This window comes from Melanaphis sacchari, unplaced genomic scaffold (genome assembly GCF_002803265.2).
Source record: "Melanaphis sacchari strain LSU unplaced genomic scaffold, SCAv2.0 Contig73_pilon_pilon, whole genome shotgun sequence".
In the NCBI taxonomy this organism is placed as follows: domain Eukaryota; kingdom Metazoa; phylum Arthropoda; class Insecta; order Hemiptera; family Aphididae; genus Melanaphis; species Melanaphis sacchari.
Genome location: NW_020271525.1, coordinates 1,373,335 through 1,394,370, shown reverse-complemented (window position 1 = coordinate 1,394,370; position 21,036 = coordinate 1,373,335). Strand labels below are relative to the sequence as shown.

Genomic DNA, 21,036 nt, shown 5'->3' with positions numbered 1-21,036 from the left:
AATATAAATATAGTAGAAATTAATAAACTCTTGTAAAATTTATGTTTTTATTATTGACAAAAAAATATCGAATGGCGGATTGTAATAGTCTATTTGATGTTATTGTACGACACGTTGACGTACCTATATTGCCTACATGTTACGCCGTTCAATAGATATTACGCGTGAAAAACACGTCACAAAAATAATATTTTTAAAATCCCAAGGGAAAAACTTTGGTGTATAGCATATTTCGAATGTATTTTAGCATATAGAGAGATTTCTATTCTAATGTACATGTTAGACCCAATCTTAATTGATATTGCACGTTCTAAAAACGGTTATGAGCGGAGAACTGATTCTCTATAGTTAATGTATAGCCAGCACAGCAATAAATGAGTATGAATATTTTGAAAACTCCAATTGATGTATGGAAATTCATTATGACTTCATTATAACTCTATGTAAAAAAAGCTAAGTTAAAAAAAAATTAAAATAAGTAATAATTAAGTCTTTAAAAGACGTGATATATAGAATCTAAGTAAAATTCCATTCTATAATATTAAAATAACTATGCGACAAATAAGATCAATATAGTAAAGTTAAATACTTAATCAACATATTGTGTTGACGCGTGTGTTATATCATTGGACATTTATGTAATTATTATTATTATTATAACTTTTATCTGTATTGTTATGGATTATCTTTTTCTCGTCGATATCTATTCGATCGACATTCAATTATATTACTTATTTTAATGTGTGTTTTACCATGTGTCTAATATACATATGCGTGTAAACGTGTCCGTCTCTGCAATATAAAATAAACTATATAGTTATACGAAAATGATTAAATCTTAATATATTAATAAAACATATGTATCTATAGTAGTATACGTAGTATAGGTTAGGTATACTGGAGACACTGTATAAGTTCAGAAGAAGATTAAATGTAAATTAGTTTATCCAATATTTTTTTTTATGACATCGATTCCCGTTGTTGATGGACCTCGATAAGTATTACCGCCGGCCCGTCACTAAGACAACACACATCGTTGTTATTTGGTGTAAACGACTGCCATTCGAGTGATATTTTTATACAATCAATATAGATACCACCAAAGAATATTATACGTATTATGATAATTTTAATATCTTAACAAAAATCAATATATTATATAATACATCGTATTCATCGCGCTCGACCGCATCTGCAACGCCGCGCCGATAGCTCTATCGAACTTCCGGTACAGCTGCCAATAAGACACGCCGCAGCGCAAACACGATAGGCTAACACGATGAGCTGCTCGTGCGCAGAGTACTACCGACTGCGGGCGTCCGAGATCACGGGACAGCTGGCGTCGTGGTCGCAGTCGGCGGCCGAACGGGACAAGTCGTTCGTCCAGCTGTTGCGGACCAAATTCGAGCGGCGTGCGCGTCTCGCCGACGCGGTGGACCTGACGTCGCGGAACGCTGTGGCCGAGACGCGGCTCGCGCTCGTGGCCAACAACGAGCTCGCGGAGGCCGCGTCGAACAGAGCGGCGACCGAGCTCGAGCGTTTCGCCGATGAATTGCGGCGGGCCGGCTACGACGGCGGCGAGGTCGTGGCGGCCGCGTTGGACGCGGAGTGCGAGCGCCTTCGCGGGATCATAAGCCTGAGGCGCGCAGCGCTTGAAAAGGCCACGGCCGCTAGCAAAGTGGCCGGCGATCGATTGCGGCAAGACCGGGCTGTCAACGACCGGATGACGCATAACGTGATGGCGGCCACCGCTGGACGCGGAGAATAATCGGCTTCGCGAGATCGTGAATCCGAACCGGACAGTGCTTGCAAAGGCCGCGGCCGGCCACCGATCGTGTCAGGATCGGGCTATCAACGACAGGAGTAGGGTGAAATAGCCGATTCAAAAACCCAGTCCTATTCCCACTCCCTGCGCATCACAAAATATATTGTTTATCACGAAAGTAAATTAGGTATAATATTAAATTTTTTAAATCTACTGTTTTATCAGTTATCACGTTGTTATCAGTTATCAGTGTTATCGTATATTTTTATTATTTTAAATATTATTCTCCGTCGACCACACCCCGTTATTCAAATACTTGTACGCATGTACAAAAACTGTTATACTTAGGGAAATTGTATTTTCTTAAATTATTCCAAAACCTATGCCAGCACAATCTTTTAAAATAGCACTGAAAAATTCTATACATTAATAATAACGTTTTAAAATGTTTAACAATTTAATGTCTTGACCGTGTGCTATACCGGCTATGTATTTGCACATTCAAGAAATCACATTCTCCAGCAATATATATATTATACATGTCTGGACAGTCATGTCTCCATAAAACCTAACTATCGTGAATGTATGGACCTGTATCGACATGCAAAACCGGACAACCCTTTAACAATAGACAACATTCCCACACCTAAAAATGTGTTATTTCTCTATACTGCTCGGCAGTCTATTTCCAATAGTGATGGGCATAATCGAATGATTAGTCATCGAAAGAATCTCTTAAAAAATCACACGAAATTAAAATCGTGTGATAGAATAATCGACTATTATTACTTATCGAGAAAATCGAAAAATTACTCGAAATATGATTAAAAATAATTATTAGTTAAATTTTGCTTTTTTTTATTTTTTGATATAATTTTAATTAAAAATTAAACTATAATTCAAGAATAATAATAACTATGATATATTAATAATATGTTATTAATAGGGGCTTTAAATAAAAAACAAGGTTTAATTTTTTTAATTAATAATTATTATCTAAATTTTAAATTAATCTGTTGGTCTAAGTCTTAAGATACTGTAAATTCTTGGTTATGAAAAAACTCTATTATACTTTTTTATACATTTGAAATGAAACATTATAGATTACAAATGTGTATAGCTGCCAAATCTAGCAAATGTTGACAATGCATTTTAAGTTTCAAATAAAATTATTAAATATCCTCCAAATTAAAAATATTAAATTATAATAAACTAATAAATTAACTTTATAACAGCTCGTAATAGTAAGTATATGAATAATTAATATTTAATGAACAAAACTAGACAAAATATAAAAATATAAAAATAAAAAAACAAATTCAAATTACTACTTAAAAATAATTTAAAATCTAAATTTTTTGGGGATAGCCTATATCTATTTGTATACCATTTTTCAGATTTAAAATATACTGAATCAATTACCAGATAATAATTCAAAATATTTCAAAATTCGATTACTTTACTCATAATTGAAATTATTCGATTTTTCGATTATTTTCTTCATTATCTGAATATCTCGATTATGCCCATTACCAGTTTCCAGTCTTAAAGCCACGATCCCATGACTGGTGTACTTAGCCAATATTTAGTTCTGGTGGTTACTTACTATGCCGTCGGATCGGCATACTTGTACAATTATTTGTCACTGGTGCCGTTCTCGAGGATGTCGATGAATGTGACGCAAGTCAAAGGTACGGCCAATACACTTGTATTACTGATCCCACGACTGGTTTATGTAGACTAGAAAAAACAGTGGCATGCTAACTTTGGTCCAAATTCAATGACCCAAAGTTAATGAGTACTAATATTAAATATAATAATTATGTATTATATGTATATAAAATGTAATAATTTTTTTAATGTACATTGTTATAATTTTTTTTTAACAAAACAAACAAAATCAAAGTGAAAATATTAAATTATTATTAAAATGTAGCCTCCACCAGGGGCGTAATTACGGGGGATAGATCCCTCGATATGCTATATTTATTTATTTATATTTTGTCGTTTCTTATCTTAATTTTAAGTTTAAATATACATTTATATTTTATTATGAACTAAAAATAAAACGATAACAATTTTAAACTTCATTAGTAAGTTTTCAATATAAGTGATTTTTTAAATAATAATATATTTTCTATTGTTTTGTAGCGATCATCTATTGTAAATTATCATGTAAAATAAAATAAAATATTATGTTAATATGTATTATGTGATGAGTAGAGCCCGAATTTCAATGCAAAATGCATCTTTTTTTAATTAATCTTAGACAATGCTTTCCAAATTAATAATTTAATTTATGTAACGGAGACTTCAAGGTGAAATTTTTTGCATTTTTTTTGCATATTTCAATATTTTTTCATTTTTAGAACATATTTTAGTATTTTTCAGTCATTTTTTTCTTTTTTTTTTTAAGTGCATATTTCCGGTAAAATCAATTTTACAACAATTTTATCATTTTTAGAGAATTTTCAATAAATTTTAGTATATTAAAATTCGAGCCCTAGTGATGAGTTATCAATGTATTATAAAGGATCGTGTGGTGGCAAATCCCTCACAGGTCTGCCTTGAAGTATTTTTTAATTTCCCTCCCCCCACAAGACATTCTGAATTACGCCACTGGCCTCCACCATAAACAACCAACTGTAGAAATAGTGTACTTGGTTACTTGGATTAAGTGCTCAATTATTGATGTATTTGGCAAATACACCAGTCATGGAAACAGTGTACTTGACTATTTGTACAAATGCTCAATTATTGGCGTACTTGAAAAGTATACTAGTCGAGGGAATGTGGCTATTTATACTCTTCTACACGTACGTCTCACCCTCGCTCCGTGATTTTCAGTCTTAATAAATTTTCAACATTTACTTTTTTTTTTAAATATCTTAAAACATTATTTCTCATTTACTTTTAAATATGATCAGTTCAATCGCTAACATTAAAACAATTTACAAAAATAAGAATTTTACTTAATAATATGTATCACCAACACCGCCTACAGAGCTCATTGACTACAGTAATTTTATACTCGACTTCGCCGATCGCAAGTTTTTAAATTTGGTTTTCAATTCGGAAGATGAGTTTAATATTGTGATTCATATAATTACACTACTGCGCTATATGAACATATATGAAGATTTTTTAAGACGTATATTCTCAGGATATACTGTCAGTCATATTAGATGCGCCACAAAAGGTTAGGAAACAAATTTTTCTGGAAAATAAGTTTACCACCTTATCAAACATAATATGTCGAAAAGAAAATATGCTCGTTCTAGAGTCGAAGAAAAAAGAAGGTTGTCATGTTGTATTGCTCAATAGAAAAAATTTGTTGAAAAAAATTTGTTTTTAGTTTAAATTTTTTAAACTGGACTCAATGCCAGTTATCTTAGGTACGTCCTAACGTCCTATGAGTCGTGACCGACAACCGCCACATTCGTAGAAGCGGTCACGTCGCAACATTTTTGGTATCAGAGCATGATTTTCCGACCTCAGTGTTGGGTTAGATAGCGTAGTGTTGATTTTGTAGTTGATATCAACTATCTACATAGTATTCATACAGTGCTTATAGGCTGTATAGACTATTATTTGTTGTGCTTTTCTTATATAACATGTCGCTCGTAATGGCTGACGAGAAAAAAATCGAGCGTACTTCAATGCCTACTCGCGCGTGTTAAAATGAAGCGCACACTTATTTTATCTCAGATTCGAGCTACACACACTTTGGAGTTACGTGTACAATTGGAGCCGGAGCTCCCGAGTTTGCGCTAAACGCGGCGAATGCAGTATGGTTTCAGTTCAGCACGGATAACGATTCCATAATAGATAGCTCGGAGACTATCCACCTGACTTGAAAACAGAGGTACACCAGTTAATTAATGCGACTAAAAATATCGGTCAACGGTTTATCCCGACCGATATGCCGACGCCGTCGATCTGTCGCCGTATATTCGAGATAAGATATCTAGCGCTCACCACGCAAGTCGCGAGGACCCGGTCAAGTCGAACTCTCTCATTTACGTGATATACCACTACCCGCGTATGAGGGCGATTTTCGTGACAGATTTTCCGCACTTGTTGACACGGGGCATAATTTATCAAACATCGACAAGATGTACCTACTATTTTATATGTTGTTTAAAAAGTGCCGCGGCCGATACTGTCCGAGGCATTCCGGTGACGGTGGACAATTACGAATTGGTAATAACCACGTGTTTGGTCGCAACGTCACTCGTCGACAATAGCTATTTCATCATTAGACTAGCTAGTACAAGTGCGCGATTGGTCCTTATCGTGGCAAATGTGCTCATTAATAGACTGCGTGTTGCAGATAAGCGCTGTTACGAGCGCGTGTGCCGACCATTTAGGCCTCAAGCGCTCCCGTTGGACAGCCCCGATAAGCGATTTATCCAGGGTTCCCGTGGCAAATGTCCAAAGCCGCATTGAGTGTAGCGTGCAACCACGGTTTGTGTCCGAACCTACACTTTCAGTACACGCGTAGGTGTTGCCCACCATAACGAATGACCTGCCCCGAACAACGTTATATTCGCACATTAAAGATCTCACACTGACCGACCCGTCAATGGATATTACATCACTAGTCGATATACTCGTATAATTAGACGGCGATGTATACGCGTCACTAATGGACGGTCGAAAAATGTCGGTAGATCAACCTTCGGCGTTTAGTTCGGTCTTTGGTTGGGTTCTAATAAATAATTATTAGTCCGGTATCTGACCGAGAGGCCCACCCATGGCAATTGCTGCGGTCTCTAGGTTAGGTTAAGTTAGATTTCATCCTACTGACAGGATAACGCGTAACTCGACGACCATCGCGCGCTCGTTGTTGGTCACGAGCGCGTGCCATGGTTCCGGCCACTATGTGGCCATTACGCGATCATTACGTGCGGGGCGAGTCACGCACGCGGCTGGACTTTAGCACGCGATAGCCGCACGAACGACTTGTCCCGGACGGTTGCAGACCGCAAATGCGCCACTAGGTGATCTACGATCTTGAAGGCCAACAGCCAACGGTCCGTCCATCGTGTTGGAAACTGTACTCTGCTGGGCGCGTCCGGAAGCTGTACGGGAAGTTAAAGAGGTGAAGACTACCGTCGACACTATAATAGGGTACGCGTTCGAGACCAACGACGAGCGATGTATTAAATTGTTTTCCGTATTATGCTCTCAAATTATACGTTACGACATTTTAAGAAAGCTCAATCTGCTAACAATAACACTACAAAGAGACCAATAAAACAATTACTCAGGTTTAGCGCGTCTTCAGTTTTTTACAAATATTTTGAAGTTACATAACAATTAACCATAAAAATTAATAACACTCTTGTTTATAAGATTTACAGTCAAAATTGTGATCATAAAATTTTATTTTAAGCGAAATATTTGTATTGATAGTAATTATTGATAAGATAAAAACTTGGTTATATACTGCTTTCCGTTTTTGTTGAAAATTGTCTTTAATTTTTAAAATATTTTATTATCATCGACGATACAAGTAGGTACATACATATAGCCAATATGCAACTGATACGCGTTTGAAATTTTCAATTTACAACAATTGATGACCGACTGCAGCTTAGACACTCAAACTCGGCTTTCAGAAATTTTTAAGCATTCAAAATAATACCACCGAAACATCGAGACACCAAATTAGTAGTACCAACGTCGCAAACATTGTTATCACCAACCTCATCACAAAACTAAACTTGCGATTACTAAACTATTTACTCGAGTTTCTCTAAAAAAACCAAGTGGCGAGACATATCTCCGACCAAGGGAACTCACTACTCACTGAAAACAAGGTTCACGAGCAGCTATATTAATATATTATATAAAATAAAAAATATATTATGAATTTAAGCTAATCAATATTTGACGTATATGTCACTTCATAGTTAATGATCTTTTGTAATGAATTATTTTAATATGGGTCGGATCACACTAAGCATTTTGTCGGCAACCGAAAAATACTATCTTGATCAACCGCAATCGAGACGATCGATCATACTGTGCGTTTTATCGGTATTCGAATCCATACTAATGAGATTAAAAAGCCCGGAAATAATTTTTTATTTGAAATTTTAATTTTTAACTGATTTTTTATTTTAACGAAATGTATTTAATATTATAAGTAAAAAATTAACAAAAAGGTCGTGTTAATTAGAATTATTTGTTTTTATTTTAAACGTGTATCAACTAATTATGCTGATAAGTAATAATATTCATCTATAATATAAATAAAATATAATAATATATAAATGTATATTACAAACATATTTCAAGTTTTTAATTATTTAAATTTAAAAATGATTATTAATTATTCATAAAATTTCCAATTCCGGTAACCGATAATCCGCGCAAGTATGATCGGACAAACTGAATTGCATGTGTTGTGCTTTACATCCCGAAACGCATCCGGACAGTTGGGTCGCAACACGTTTCGATTGCCTCCAGACGTTTTTTAATCGGTTCCGCAAATCGGTCTAGTCGACCCTGATAACGCGTTTCATATTTGAATCTATTTTATTTTGAGTGTTGCGGTTCAATTACCGATCGGCTTCTGTTAGTCGGCAACCACCAAAATGCATAACGTGATCCAGCACTATTTTTTCACCAATTTTCTTGTATTTTATTTGCTTTTATTTCTAATAAATAACCAATAGTCCGTAAATTTTGCACCATTAAATTACACAGCCATTTTTCTATTCTACACTTGCAAAATATGACCTTTCACGAATAGCAAAACATAACAATATAATGAAGACTAATTTAAAGATTTACGTGAAGAACGCTATTTTTGATCTTTTAAATTTATAATGCTAATTTAATTTTTTCGTTTAATTTACATTGTAAAGAGAGAATGAAAATTTTAAAAATAATCACAAATATTGTTCTTTATAATTTATTTACAATGGATTCATGTACTATTATTTTCAACAAAGACTATTATAAAAACAATTAGGCATTTGTATAATTAGAGTCTTGGTGTGCCTTTTGCCAATCCAAAAAAATAATAAAGCATAAATTATAATTATCAGATATTTATTCTCTAGTTTATGTTAATAGTTATACATTTTGAAAAACCTAATAAGTAAATTGTTATAATTTCTAATCAACAATAGTAACTTAATAATAACAGTTGAGTCTTATTATAAGACCTCTGAATAAGCTCAAAAACAAAATATTTACAAATCTAGATTAATTAGGTAAATAGCAATATGTATATATTAAATATTTATCTAGAAGTTTTGACTATCAAAGCTGTACAATTAAATTAACAATGAAATAATTGAAGAAATTTTAATAGTAATTTACTAAAATACAAATGAAAATAATAAAATTATTTACATAAATATCCATAGTAATTTTCTCCAAATGTTGCTAAGCAAATACAAAGTCATCATTTTTTAACATGTCATTAATTAACAAATTTAATTAATAATTATTTATGAGCAATATAAATAATCTATAAGTAATTAATATAAATAACAAAACTGTCCAATAGCTAAGTACATTCTCCAGAAGAGAAAAAAATACTCTTTATGCTTACATTGAACTTGGACTAAGAATAAAAATGCCCGTTAGTATAATAGTATTTGTGCGAATACTATTACTTTACGTATGACAAAACATTAAAATTGATCATTCAACCAGACTACCAAATTTCACATCATAATACTCATTAAAACCGAGGTTGGGTGGTACTAACTACTTTAGATGTTTTCATCTTTGTAACAGATGCAAGCAAATCATCCATGCTGATAGGCCTCAACATATTAATATTGGCTGCATTGATTGAATTGGAGTTTAAAGTACTAAAAAAAAAGCATTTTAAGAATGTATTAAAAACTTACTAATCAAACAGAAATTGACTAAAACATTTTTAACTACCATTTTTGAAGTTCTTCTTCCTTGATCAAGTCTTTTATTCGGAATAACGATGCAATTCGACACAATTCTTGAAGGTCAGAGCCAGAAAACCCGCTTGTTGTTATGGCTAACTGATGTAAATCTACATTATCAGCACATTGTTCAGTATTCAAAACTAAAGTCAATATTTCTTTTCTTTGTTGTTCATCCTAAAAATTATAGATTATTATTATAGAATTATTATTTTTTTTTATTTTTATCATAAAATAATTTATAAGGTAAAATACCTAATACTTCCTCTTTCCAGGGGGGATATAATCCATTCTCTAATTAGTACACATTTTTTTAAACATTTTACAGACTACTACTTTTTTTAACTATACTTTCATCAAAGGATAATAACCAAATACAAATAATATAAGGTAATAGTTATTTATTATTAATAATAAATGTTTTTTTAAGCTAATTTTTAATATATTATAAATTAAAAATAATTTGAATTCCATTATATGAATACATTGATTCATAGCAATATATTCTTAGATTCTATATAAATAAATTATTAAAATATACAACTTTTAACTAGTTCAATCAAAAATTGATTAATAAATCAAATAATCAAATACCTAACTGTAAATGAAATGTGTATTACCAAATTTTATTTTAATAATTATTGTATTCCTTTCTTATACTAATATATTTAAATTATATTTGTGAAGGAAATATAATTTTTGTTTAACTTTGAAAATTTTAAAAAGTATACATACTGTTATGGGCTACAAGATGTATTGTTAAATATAAGTATATATAATATAATATATAATATTGCTAATATAAGTATTAGCATGACCATGACACGTGTTGGGGAGTAAATATATTCTTACAGATTATAACACAAGATAGTAGATACATATTATTATGAATCTCATAATAAGATAAGGATCATAATGCATTTTCGGATGTAATTATCTACTTCTCAACAACATCATAACATCGCAATAGTGCATTACGCGTGCCGAGGTCGAGTAAAGTACATTATTAAGGTTACTCATATGCAACAACACATTGCATTGGCACGTGTTGGCAATTAGGAGCAGATTGCATACTGGATATTGTTTTTCCAAAAACAAGTATCAAAACAACTCCAAGGATATATATGGAAATCAAGACTATGGACTACAATAACAAGAAGCTTTTTCATATATAAGGGAGCCCAGAGACCAGCAACAGCAGATGTACCAGAGCCACGAAGACCTGAGCACCTTCACAACACTCAGCCACTTTTTGTATAAGTTACATGTACTTCATTTATACGTAATAAACACATTATTGTTCTTAAGAGTTGTAAATTTCATTTAAATAACACCCTGAGTCTGGATCTGATATTGGCACGCAACAATATTTACCGGTAATGATATTTCAAAAGTGGCTGGCATCCTTCTCAGTATAGCAGGATCTAAGTCTTTAGGTCTATTCGTGGCACCCATTACAATCACAGTATTTTCTGGATCAGTTGATAAACCATCCCATAACATCATAAACTGAGCTTTCATCATAGCTGTTGCTTCATGATCATGCTGTGTTCTAGATCTCAAAAAAGAATCTGAAAAATATATGTAATAGAAATATACTATAAAAATAACACAACCTTTAAAATAGATTTAAAAATTAATAAAATAAAATCAACTGCTAACAGAATATTTATCTCATAATAGTATTAGCCATCTGAATGCCCTTAAAAAGACATACTACTCAAAGTAAATAAAAGCTAAAAATGTTAAGGGTACAATTTAAATGTTTTAACCAAACATTAGTTACACCAATAAATTTATGCTATAGACACACCGTCATCCATTTAACTGACTGTTAAAACTGACTGAGCACTTAACAAAAAAAATATTTTTGAAATTACGATAAATACCTTTGTTGAAATTTTTAATTTTATATTCAATATTAATTGAAATATACAAGTTAAGAAAGCAAAAAATCAATTTTTTTTTTTAAATATGAAATATACATAATATGTGTATTGTATATAAAATCAATGAAATATGCACTTTTTTTAGCTAAAATTTACAAAATATACAAAATAAGCATTTTTAGTTTTCAATTATTTAACTTTTCATTGTACAGTTCAGATTTCTAACTTAGTCTGCTATAAATTGAGAGAAAACAAAACAATATGCAATTCCTACAACTTCCGAGCCCTACTTATTAATTATAATTGTAATGAAACACTTAGTAATAATGTTTAAAAAATGTTGAAGATGCTTCTCAAAAACTAATAATAAATTATTTAAAATATAATTGAATAAGTAATTACCAATTTCATCAATAAATATTATGCAAGGCTGAAGTTTTTGAGCCAAGCTAAACACAGCTCCAGCTAACTTTTGACTTTCTCCATACCATTTATCAGTGAGTAATGACACATCCAAGTATAAAAAATTCATTCCCGCTTCTCTGGCGGTTGCTTTAGCAATCATTGTCTTTCCACAACCAGGAGGTCCATGAAGTAAAACTCCTAAATATAAGTATGATAAAAATTAAAAATTGAAATAATAAATATTCAATAAAAAATATACCTTTTGGCGGTTTAGTTAAAACAGAATTTCTAAGCAATTCTTTTCTTTGAACTGGAAATATCACGGTTTCTTTGATTTCATCTATTACTTGACCAAGTCCAGCTATGTTATTCCAGGAAACAGTGATATCATACGGATTAACCAAGTGACTGGCAATCATCAATTCATGGTCAGTTAACTGTAATCAAACATAATTTAAAAGAATAACTATATACATTATTCAATGACTTAAACTTACATTTTTCATCTTATGAAGACCCAGACTTCTGAGTTTGCTAAGTGCCTAAAATACACAAAAATAATCACATGTCTATATTAAACATTAAAACAAGGTTTACTCACAGTCTCCTTAGATCTTTTTTTTTGCTGATTCGTTGGATCAATCTGTCCGATCAACCACTTCGTACCAAAATAGGCACACGTTGACAACAAAGTCATACGTATAACCAATGATATAACTTCATTTCTGTTCATTTCCATTTTACCACTGTAGGTAATCACGAAAATATACTTAGAACTCTAAAGAATAATGGTAGTTTGGATTAGTATTTTTAAATTTTTTTTTTGTTGAATTAAATAATTATTTTAATTATAAAATAAAATACAATAATATTAGAAGATATCAATGAACAGTACGTAAGATAATTTAGTACAGAACATTAAGGCATTTTTGAACGATCAGACTTCTTTAAATAATAATAAAAACTTGAACTACGAAAATTAAAATTTTTGACCGTATCAGCTTGCTTCATAACCTAAAATGGTTTATCAAATTATTTTAAGGTTACTTTTAACCAAGTTATTGGTATATTCCAATTATCGTTGTATATGCAATATATACTTGAAAATAACAAGAACAACTAACAACGATTTAAACTTTAAACTGCTTGAACTTGAAACACTTATAAATCTTCTATTTGAAAAGTTTTATTATATATTATGTAAGACAAATTCTCCAATAGAATGTGTTGCAATGTTGCATACGTTGTCCCAAAGAAAGTGGAATCATGTTCTGAATATAATTTATTTTTTTTACAAGTCTTAATACATTTTTTTATACTTAAATATGTTTTATATAGGTAGGTATCTACATAGTCTATAAAACAATCTTTATAATAAGTTTATCAATGTAAGTGTTGTACAGTGTGTGTTAGATATTAATTGAAGATGGACGTGAAGTTTTCGATTTAAATAACGTGATGGCAATAGTGCCTTAAATATCCAAATTGTGTATACTGATCCAACTAAAACTAATTTATTCGTGGTGTATAAACTACAATTCATTAGAATTAATATAAAATATCGTAGGCCAAAGTCCAAATTATAACGAAACACAAATTTAAACGGCGGCCGTTCACTATATATTTATTATAATCAATGATATGATATAAGTACATAATATCTATAACTATACTGGCTACTTATGAATCAAATAGAATGAAGTTAATATTATCATTTCACGGGTTTTCCGTTTGTTAGAGATTTTGTCTAATTAAATAATAATTTATTTCAATGCAATATGCAAATGTTGAAATATATTAAAGGTAAACTTTATTTTTTAGGTTTTTAATCATTGAAACTAGAGAGCCTAAATAATATTATCTAGGCTCTCTAATTGAAACCATTTTGCCAATTTCATTCCTCTATGCATCTTCTTTTATTGCTATTACTCCATGATATATCTGGTTGCATATTTTTCACATCGGTTTTCCCAATAACCTCGAAGTTCGAACCACTAGTGTTTTCTTTGATAGCGTAACTGCAAATTATTTTTAATCTCTCTTGCACTTTGCAGTTTTTAAAAATATCTCAACGATTTTAAAAATCATTAATTTTGTAACAATTAATTTATAAACTCGACTACATGAAGAAAAAAAACTAAACAAGGTATAAATGAAATAACCGACCTTTAGAAAGATAAAAGCTTGATCCAAGGGCTCAAACAATATATGCTTGAACTTATTGGAAATGAAAAAGAAAAAATATATATCAATAACAAAATTTAATAATCTACAGGCGAACAATTAAAAAAAAAAAACATAATAATAACGTATTAATAAATGAAACAAATATGGCTTTGGAATAAACAAGAATTAAAATGTACATCGGATGCAGGACGACATAATAAAAGAGGTGTGTGGATGCAATATGGAGACTCTCTGATCAGCGAGCAGTGACCAAAACAACACGGAACAAGGCGAAGATTTTGACGCTGTGGAATTGGCGACCACCAAAGACGCGATCTGGTTGGCTATGGATTGCCTCGGTGCGAAAAAAATAATCAAGCCAGGATTAAGATAATTTATTTTTAATAAGTGTCCGCAGTCACAGTAATAAATCGTCGTCAATGGTAAATGGTGTAGCTACGTAGATACCACCTTATTCGTTGCCCGTGCCAATAGTCGCCCGGTACCGCTAACTACCGCGTCGTCGTCGCCATCATCGCTACGTGCGACCAAAGCAATCGGTAACTCTCGAATCCCGTCGTGCCGTAGATAGCCGAAGAACGTACTTGGGTGACGTGTCCCTGAGCTCTGTCTCGTATCCTTCCGATCCTTAAGCTGCTGTCCTACTCTATAGTCTAAAGTCTAGTGCACTTGCTCGAGTGTGCCATCGTTTTTGAATCACCTCGGTCGGCTATGATATTTAGATACCATCGGAGTTTCGGCTGACGCACAGGAATCGATCATCACACTGTCGATGACTTCCGTCGTTATCAACTGCGTGGAAAGCGCCGGCGTCAACTTTTGTTCCTCTAGGCTATCCGATGGTTGTAACTCTTGATGTTCCGGGGCACATTTCAGTTAAGGATACACAATCGACCAAGCTTTGATCAATTGACGTGTTCGCTGGTATGTTTTCTATTACGGTTTATATATCTACGTTTGGAAAAGACGAAAAAACTAATAATAAATAACTCTTTGGTCCGTCTATTGCAGAATTTGAAAATTAACTGATAAATTAAAAATTATCTTCATGATATATATTATTAGGTACCTACTTATAAGAAAATCGCCTTGACATTAATTAAAAATTACCTAACAAAATACTATTAGCTAGCAGCTATAATACACGTAATATAACAATGAAACAAAATACTATACGTTTTTTAATTAGGTAGTTATCTCATTTTTCGTTTTGGCAAATTTTATCGGAAAATCATTTATTATTTTGTATTATAAAATGGTAAAGATTTATTCGCCCGTTTAATAAATATTTCTTCCCGAGCAATTTTTATTTTTTGTTGTAATTCAAAAACAAATAACTGTAGATAAGTACTTGAAATTTTCACAAAATATTTATAGGTACCTATTATCATTTTAAATTTTTGGCATTGCTTTCAAATACCTATTTTGACTCTTTTGAGCTTTTTATAAACATGAGAAATTTTCGATTTTTATTTTTTTACAAATATCAATAAAAAATATTTGTTTCTAGTTGAAAATTATTAAAATTTAATTCAAGATTCCACAAAAGTTTTTCTTATATCTGTAAAATAAAAAAAAATATTAAAAGTATATAGGCACAATTCAAAATTGAAAACAATTTTAAACAATTAAATAGTTAGAAATTCATAAAAATTTTCTTTATATATCTGAGTTTTGAATATTTAATAAAATATTTTTCATAAGTAGTTTATACGACTAGAACTAAAAAATCTAATATGATAAATTAAGTCAATTATTTTTACAGACATTGTAAGTCCAAATTTATACGAAATTACGTACTTAAATATTAAACATTGATTTTTGAATTAATATAATATATAGTACCTATATAAATAAGTATTATTGTAATAGGTAATCAAAATAATTAAATGCTTATTATCTATACAATAAATGCAATATTAGTGAATAGTTTCATAGACCATAGTACAAATAGATATCATCTTAAAATGTATCAACATATTTTGAAAATATCAGTGTGTATAGAAAAACTCATAATAAACGTAAAGTTTTAAATCCTCATTGACAATGTTTTTGATTTATAACAAAATAATTAAATTATAGTTCATCGTTAAAATACAGTTTCGTACAAATTTGAACTTCTTCAAATGTCTATAAAAAGTAATAGAGTTTGTAATGTTTGTATAAATTTTAGATTAATTAGTTCCAGTATAAACTACCTACTTATGAAGATTATTGTATTCAATTTTCAAACCTTAACTTTAAAATTTGTTCCTACAAAATACTTGTTACTTGTAATTTTGTAATTTTTTGAAAATTTGAACTTCATAGTTCAAATACTTATTACTTAGGTACCATCAGTGGCGTAACCAGTGGTTAAAGTGGAGGGGGACGGAGTACTCCTTCTTATTTACGGTAAGATTATGCGTCTCCTTTAATTTAAGTCTCCTAAGTCCGACGGGACGCTTAAAAAAAATGTATAGTAAATTTAAGTTGTATGTTAATTTTTAATAATTTAATAAATGGCTTATGCAAACACACACATTGATTAATCGAATTTAAAAGTTGATAAGTTATAATATTTTATTGAGCCATGAGGACCTTTATAATTTAAATAAATGTATTCTTGTATGATTTTATAATATTTATATAGCTTATGATATGCGATATAATAATTAAAATTTAAATAAATTATTATACTGAAAGAATATGAATAGTGACACCTATTTATCATGATTTATTTTTTTTTAATGAAATGTTTAAAACTAAAATGTAAATATATTTATTTTTTTTTTAATTTCAAGCAATGATTGTAATTTTTTTTTTACTTAGCAGGCATTTTGTTTAAAATCATTTTTCTTAGGAGAAAATTTGATTTTACATACTATTAACATTAGGTTTATACCTAATAGGCTTCTTAAAAGAAATTCGTTAGACATAGACTTAGGAAAAACTCGGAACGCTCCTCAACTTTTGGTAACTTTAGTCCCCCTTCAACTACTGGGCGTAACTAACACAATATCTTAGGGAGGCTACATTTCCACCTTAATATTATACCTAAAGTAGGTAAAGTAGGTAACGCAAATAAAGCATTATTTTTTTTGAGGAGACTACTAGTATATTTAGAAGGGCTAGGCCACACCAGTCCCCCCCTAGTTGCGCTTATAAATTTACCATTGATTATAAATTTATAAATATTAGTCGTAGTATTTAATATTTATAATCAATGAAATTACATATTACCTATTTAAAAAATTCTGTCTGTGTATTTAAAATATATTTTTACTAGTTCAAGAATAATTTATTTGGGAAAAATGTTGACTCTATGGATAATTTTATTATTAATATTTATAAAAAAAAAAAAATCTAAAATGTCTCACTTTTATAAATAACTCAAAAAGAGTCGAAAAAAATTTGAAAATTTTACCTAAATAGAAAATAATAATTTTGTGAAAATTCAAGTTTCTACACCATAGAATTTACAGTTAGGTTAGATTTATTAATTTTCGAATTGTAACAAAGTAAAGATTTAAATTATTGTGTCAAATAGGTAGGTATTGGTTTAAGTTAACCTACACCCTTTAGAGAAAAAATTCCTACTTTTTTGTTTTAAAGAAAAGAACTGGACAATTTTTACTTTTGACTCCCCAAATTAAGTACCTACTATTCTATATTCCTAGTCCATAGATAACTAGTTCTAATTAGTAACCAGAAACTATCCCCAAGGTTGAAAATCGAAACATATTTACTGCCACATGAGATGACCAAGATAAAACCACATATCATTATGAAACCAATAAATTGTTCCGTTTAGAATTTAAAATTATACCTTAAATCTTTCCAAACAATACTCGTGTGCTAATAAATAAAACTTTTTTATCACCTTAACACATTGATCATCCCTGATCAATCGTTCAAACTATACAATTGATTCCATGAAAAACTGCATCATTCAAATTATTTCAAATCCTCTCATATAATATGTATTTTCTCTTGAGTCTCAACCTAGCAGGTAAAACCAGTCAACTGAAAATAAAATGGTTAAGAATATTGACACATTTAGTTAAAAAAAAAAAAATTTACTCCCAATCTAACCTTGGATAACAAAATTATAATAACCATAAATAAGTTACTAAAATGTTCATATTACTAATTATTACATACTGAAATAAAAGTACCTTATAATACCTAAGTATTATATTAATACATAATTATATTTAATAATAGATAAGTAGATTGTTTTTCAAAAAAAAGTGTATTTTATTAGGACTAAAACTAACTAGTATTGGTATAATTAGGATTACTGAATGTTTAGACTACTCAGGTAAACGCAACAATGTGTTTATGATATTTCTGTAACTCAAGTTAACCAACACATAACCTAAGGTTAGTGTGCAGGATCATTATGTTTACAGAAGGATCAGAATCTAGTTAACAGGTAAACAAGAATTCAATCAGTGTCATAACTAAACTATTCTTTGGTATAACGGTGTTGTAAGGATAGGTCACAAAGTATTATTTGAACACCAATTTTACGTTACACATTTTATTATAATACTTACTAGTTATTACCAAATCAACATTTGCAATAACAATTATAATTATTACTAAAGAAAGAAATAAAACTAATATAATATATAAATATATCCCAGACAAATAGACCAATTTGTATTGAAAAAATAACTCCATTTATTGTGTTTTAACTCAAGTTCATTTATTGACTTAAATAGTATAGACAAAAATTACATGACCGTATTGTTGAATAGTGAATGTTAAGTGATCAGCATACAGTCAAGATCATAGAAAAAATAATGTTTAGTCCATCTGAAACAAAGAAAACAAGTTAGAGTGAACTATATGACAGATTCTAATCTATCGATAAAAACTTACCTTCTTGAAACCAATGTCATTGGCGTATTCACGGAAACACTGACGGCACAAGTTAATGCCATATTTCCTGATGAGACCGTGTCTGTTTGTGCACGCCCGGCTGAAATATAGTGTAAATTAACGAATAATACAGGAAAATCCTATTTAATAATGTATATAGAACAAGTAGTTATCATTATAACATTAAGAATATAACAGGTAAAAAACCTATTTTAAAAATAAAATACACATTGATTCGATTCTTGAGTCTAGACAGAACTTACGATGATCTCATACACACTGCACATGATTCAAATTGTTAATCACCCATCGTACCTCAGTGTCGCAACCTCTAATATGCACCGCCATATACAATATACACACTAACAAATGACATGTCAATTATGCCGTTTGTGGAGTACACGAAATAATTATGAAACGTGTTTGACTTACCAGTAACGGGATCCTTGGCCGTAGCGTCTTGGATGCGAGTACCATACATTGGCGAAACCCATTTTTGGTATAATAAGTCGATAAAATTATTGAAAAGAACAAAAAACTAACACGTGTGGTGCAAAAGTGAATTTCTTAATAGTCGGCAGCCAAAGTGAACTGAGTAATGATAATTATACGAATATCGTGTAATACACGATGGACGATAGGAACGAACAAATCGAAATGGAACGCAGTGTCTCCCAAAATGGTTTTTTAAAGGTTATGTTAAAAAGATTTTCCCGTCGAAATGTGGTGATATCACCCAACGATACGACGGTATTGCAAGCAATATGTATACAGATAACACGTGATAACCCGAGTGCATACTGCAGAATAATTAGCATATATTGAGTATGTTATTTGAAAAGTTTAGAGGTTTTAAAAGTTTTTAAGACATTAGTGAATCGTTTACAATGGAAAACGCTTGGAAAACAGAAATTCCAGAATTCAGGCCAGAAGACAATCCACACGGACTGCTGGAGGAAAGTTCATTCGCTACATTATTTCCTAAGTACCGAGAAACGTATCTGAAAGAATGTTGGCCGTTAGTCCAAAACTCATTGTCTAAATTTCATATCAAGGCTGATCTGGACTTGCTAGAAGGCAGTATGAGTGTGCGCACCACGCGAAAAACCTGGGACCCAGCATCAATATTAAAGGCGCGAGATTTGATCAAACTGTTGTCAAGGAGTGTTCCATATGAACATGCTGTACGCGTTATGGAAGACGATATGGCTGCTGACATAATCAAGATCGGCTCAATGGTGAGAAATCGTGATAAATTTGTAAAACGAAGACAAAGACTTATTGGTCCAGGAGGATGCACCCTGAAATCTGTTGAATTGTTGACCAACTGTTACGTGCTTGTGCAAGGGCAAACTGTAGCTGCTCTAGGACCCTTTAAAGGGCTACAACAGGTGTGTAAAAATTGATTCAATTAACTGACAGGTTGTTGGTGGTAAAATTATTTTATTCTATGGTATTTCAGGTACGCCGTATTGTGACAGATACAATGAAAAATATTCATCCCATTTACAATATAAAAGCATTAATGATTAAACGTGAACTGGAAAGAAATCCCAAATTAAAAAATGAAAACTGGGATAGGTTTCTGCCAAATTTCAAACCCAAGAATGTGCCAAAGAAGAAATCTACAAAGAAAGTGAAGAAACCATACACTCCATTCCCACCTGCTCCAACTGAGAGTAAGATAGATAAATTATTAGAATCAGGGGAGTACTTCCTGAAAGAAGACGAGAAACAAAAAAGGAAAAAGAAACTCAAAGAAGACAAACAGAAGGAAGCTAAAATTAAAAGAGAAGCTAAACGTAATTTGGCATTTATTCCACCCATTGAATAAAAAATGAAAAAAAATTGTGAATGTATATAAGTAAAAATATAATAATTTTTAATTTAACTAATTCATTTTTTTAATTTTACAAGTTATACATAATCTGTATCAATAGACGCAATAAAAGTTACTACTACCTAGTCATGAAAATTTTATAATAAGAAGTTACCT

General features: G+C 31.0%; 4 protein-coding genes across 4 annotated transcripts; 2 read left to right on the top strand and 2 right to left on the bottom strand.

Moving 5' to 3' along the window:
• Positions 1 to 1,279: 1,279 nt before the first annotated feature.
• Positions 1,280 to 1,962, top strand: LOC112600894. Its single transcript, XM_025348222.1, has one exon. The coding sequence runs from the start codon at positions 1,280 to 1,282 to the stop codon at positions 1,766 to 1,768; it is 489 nt and encodes a 162-aa protein (XP_025204007.1). The 3' UTR covers positions 1,769 to 1,962.
• A 6,844-nt stretch (positions 1,963 to 8,806) lies between these two features.
• LOC112600917 (ATPase family AAA domain-containing protein 1) lies at positions 8,807 to 12,918 on the bottom strand. The gene is made up of 8 exons (XM_025348268.1): positions 12,880 to 12,918; positions 12,586 to 12,762; positions 12,482 to 12,526; positions 12,244 to 12,421; positions 11,982 to 12,182; positions 11,065 to 11,261; positions 9,680 to 9,867; positions 8,807 to 9,603 (listed from the first exon to the last, which is right to left on the bottom strand). Exons 1-8 carry the CDS (start codon positions 12,901 to 12,903, stop codon positions 9,471 to 9,473), a joined length of 1,143 nt encoding a protein of 380 aa, XP_025204053.1. The 5' UTR covers positions 12,904 to 12,918; the 3' UTR covers positions 8,807 to 9,470.
• A 5,920-nt stretch (positions 12,919 to 18,838) lies between these two features.
• Positions 18,839 to 19,644, bottom strand: LOC112600980 (40S ribosomal protein S29). Its single transcript, XM_025348354.1, has 3 exons — positions 19,473 to 19,644; positions 19,041 to 19,140; positions 18,839 to 18,974 (listed from the first exon to the last, which is right to left on the bottom strand). The coding sequence occupies exons 1-3, from the start codon at positions 19,532 to 19,534 to the stop codon at positions 18,966 to 18,968; spliced, it is 171 nt and encodes a 56-aa protein (XP_025204139.1). The 5' UTR covers positions 19,535 to 19,644; the 3' UTR covers positions 18,839 to 18,965.
• A 156-nt stretch (positions 19,645 to 19,800) lies between these two features.
• LOC112600913 (KRR1 small subunit processome component homolog) lies at positions 19,801 to 20,935 on the top strand. The gene is made up of 2 exons (XM_025348263.1): positions 19,801 to 20,431; positions 20,503 to 20,935. Exons 1-2 carry the CDS (start codon positions 19,928 to 19,930, stop codon positions 20,872 to 20,874), a joined length of 876 nt encoding a protein of 291 aa, XP_025204048.1. The 5' UTR covers positions 19,801 to 19,927; the 3' UTR covers positions 20,875 to 20,935.
• The last annotated feature ends 101 nt before the right edge of the window (positions 20,936 to 21,036 follow it).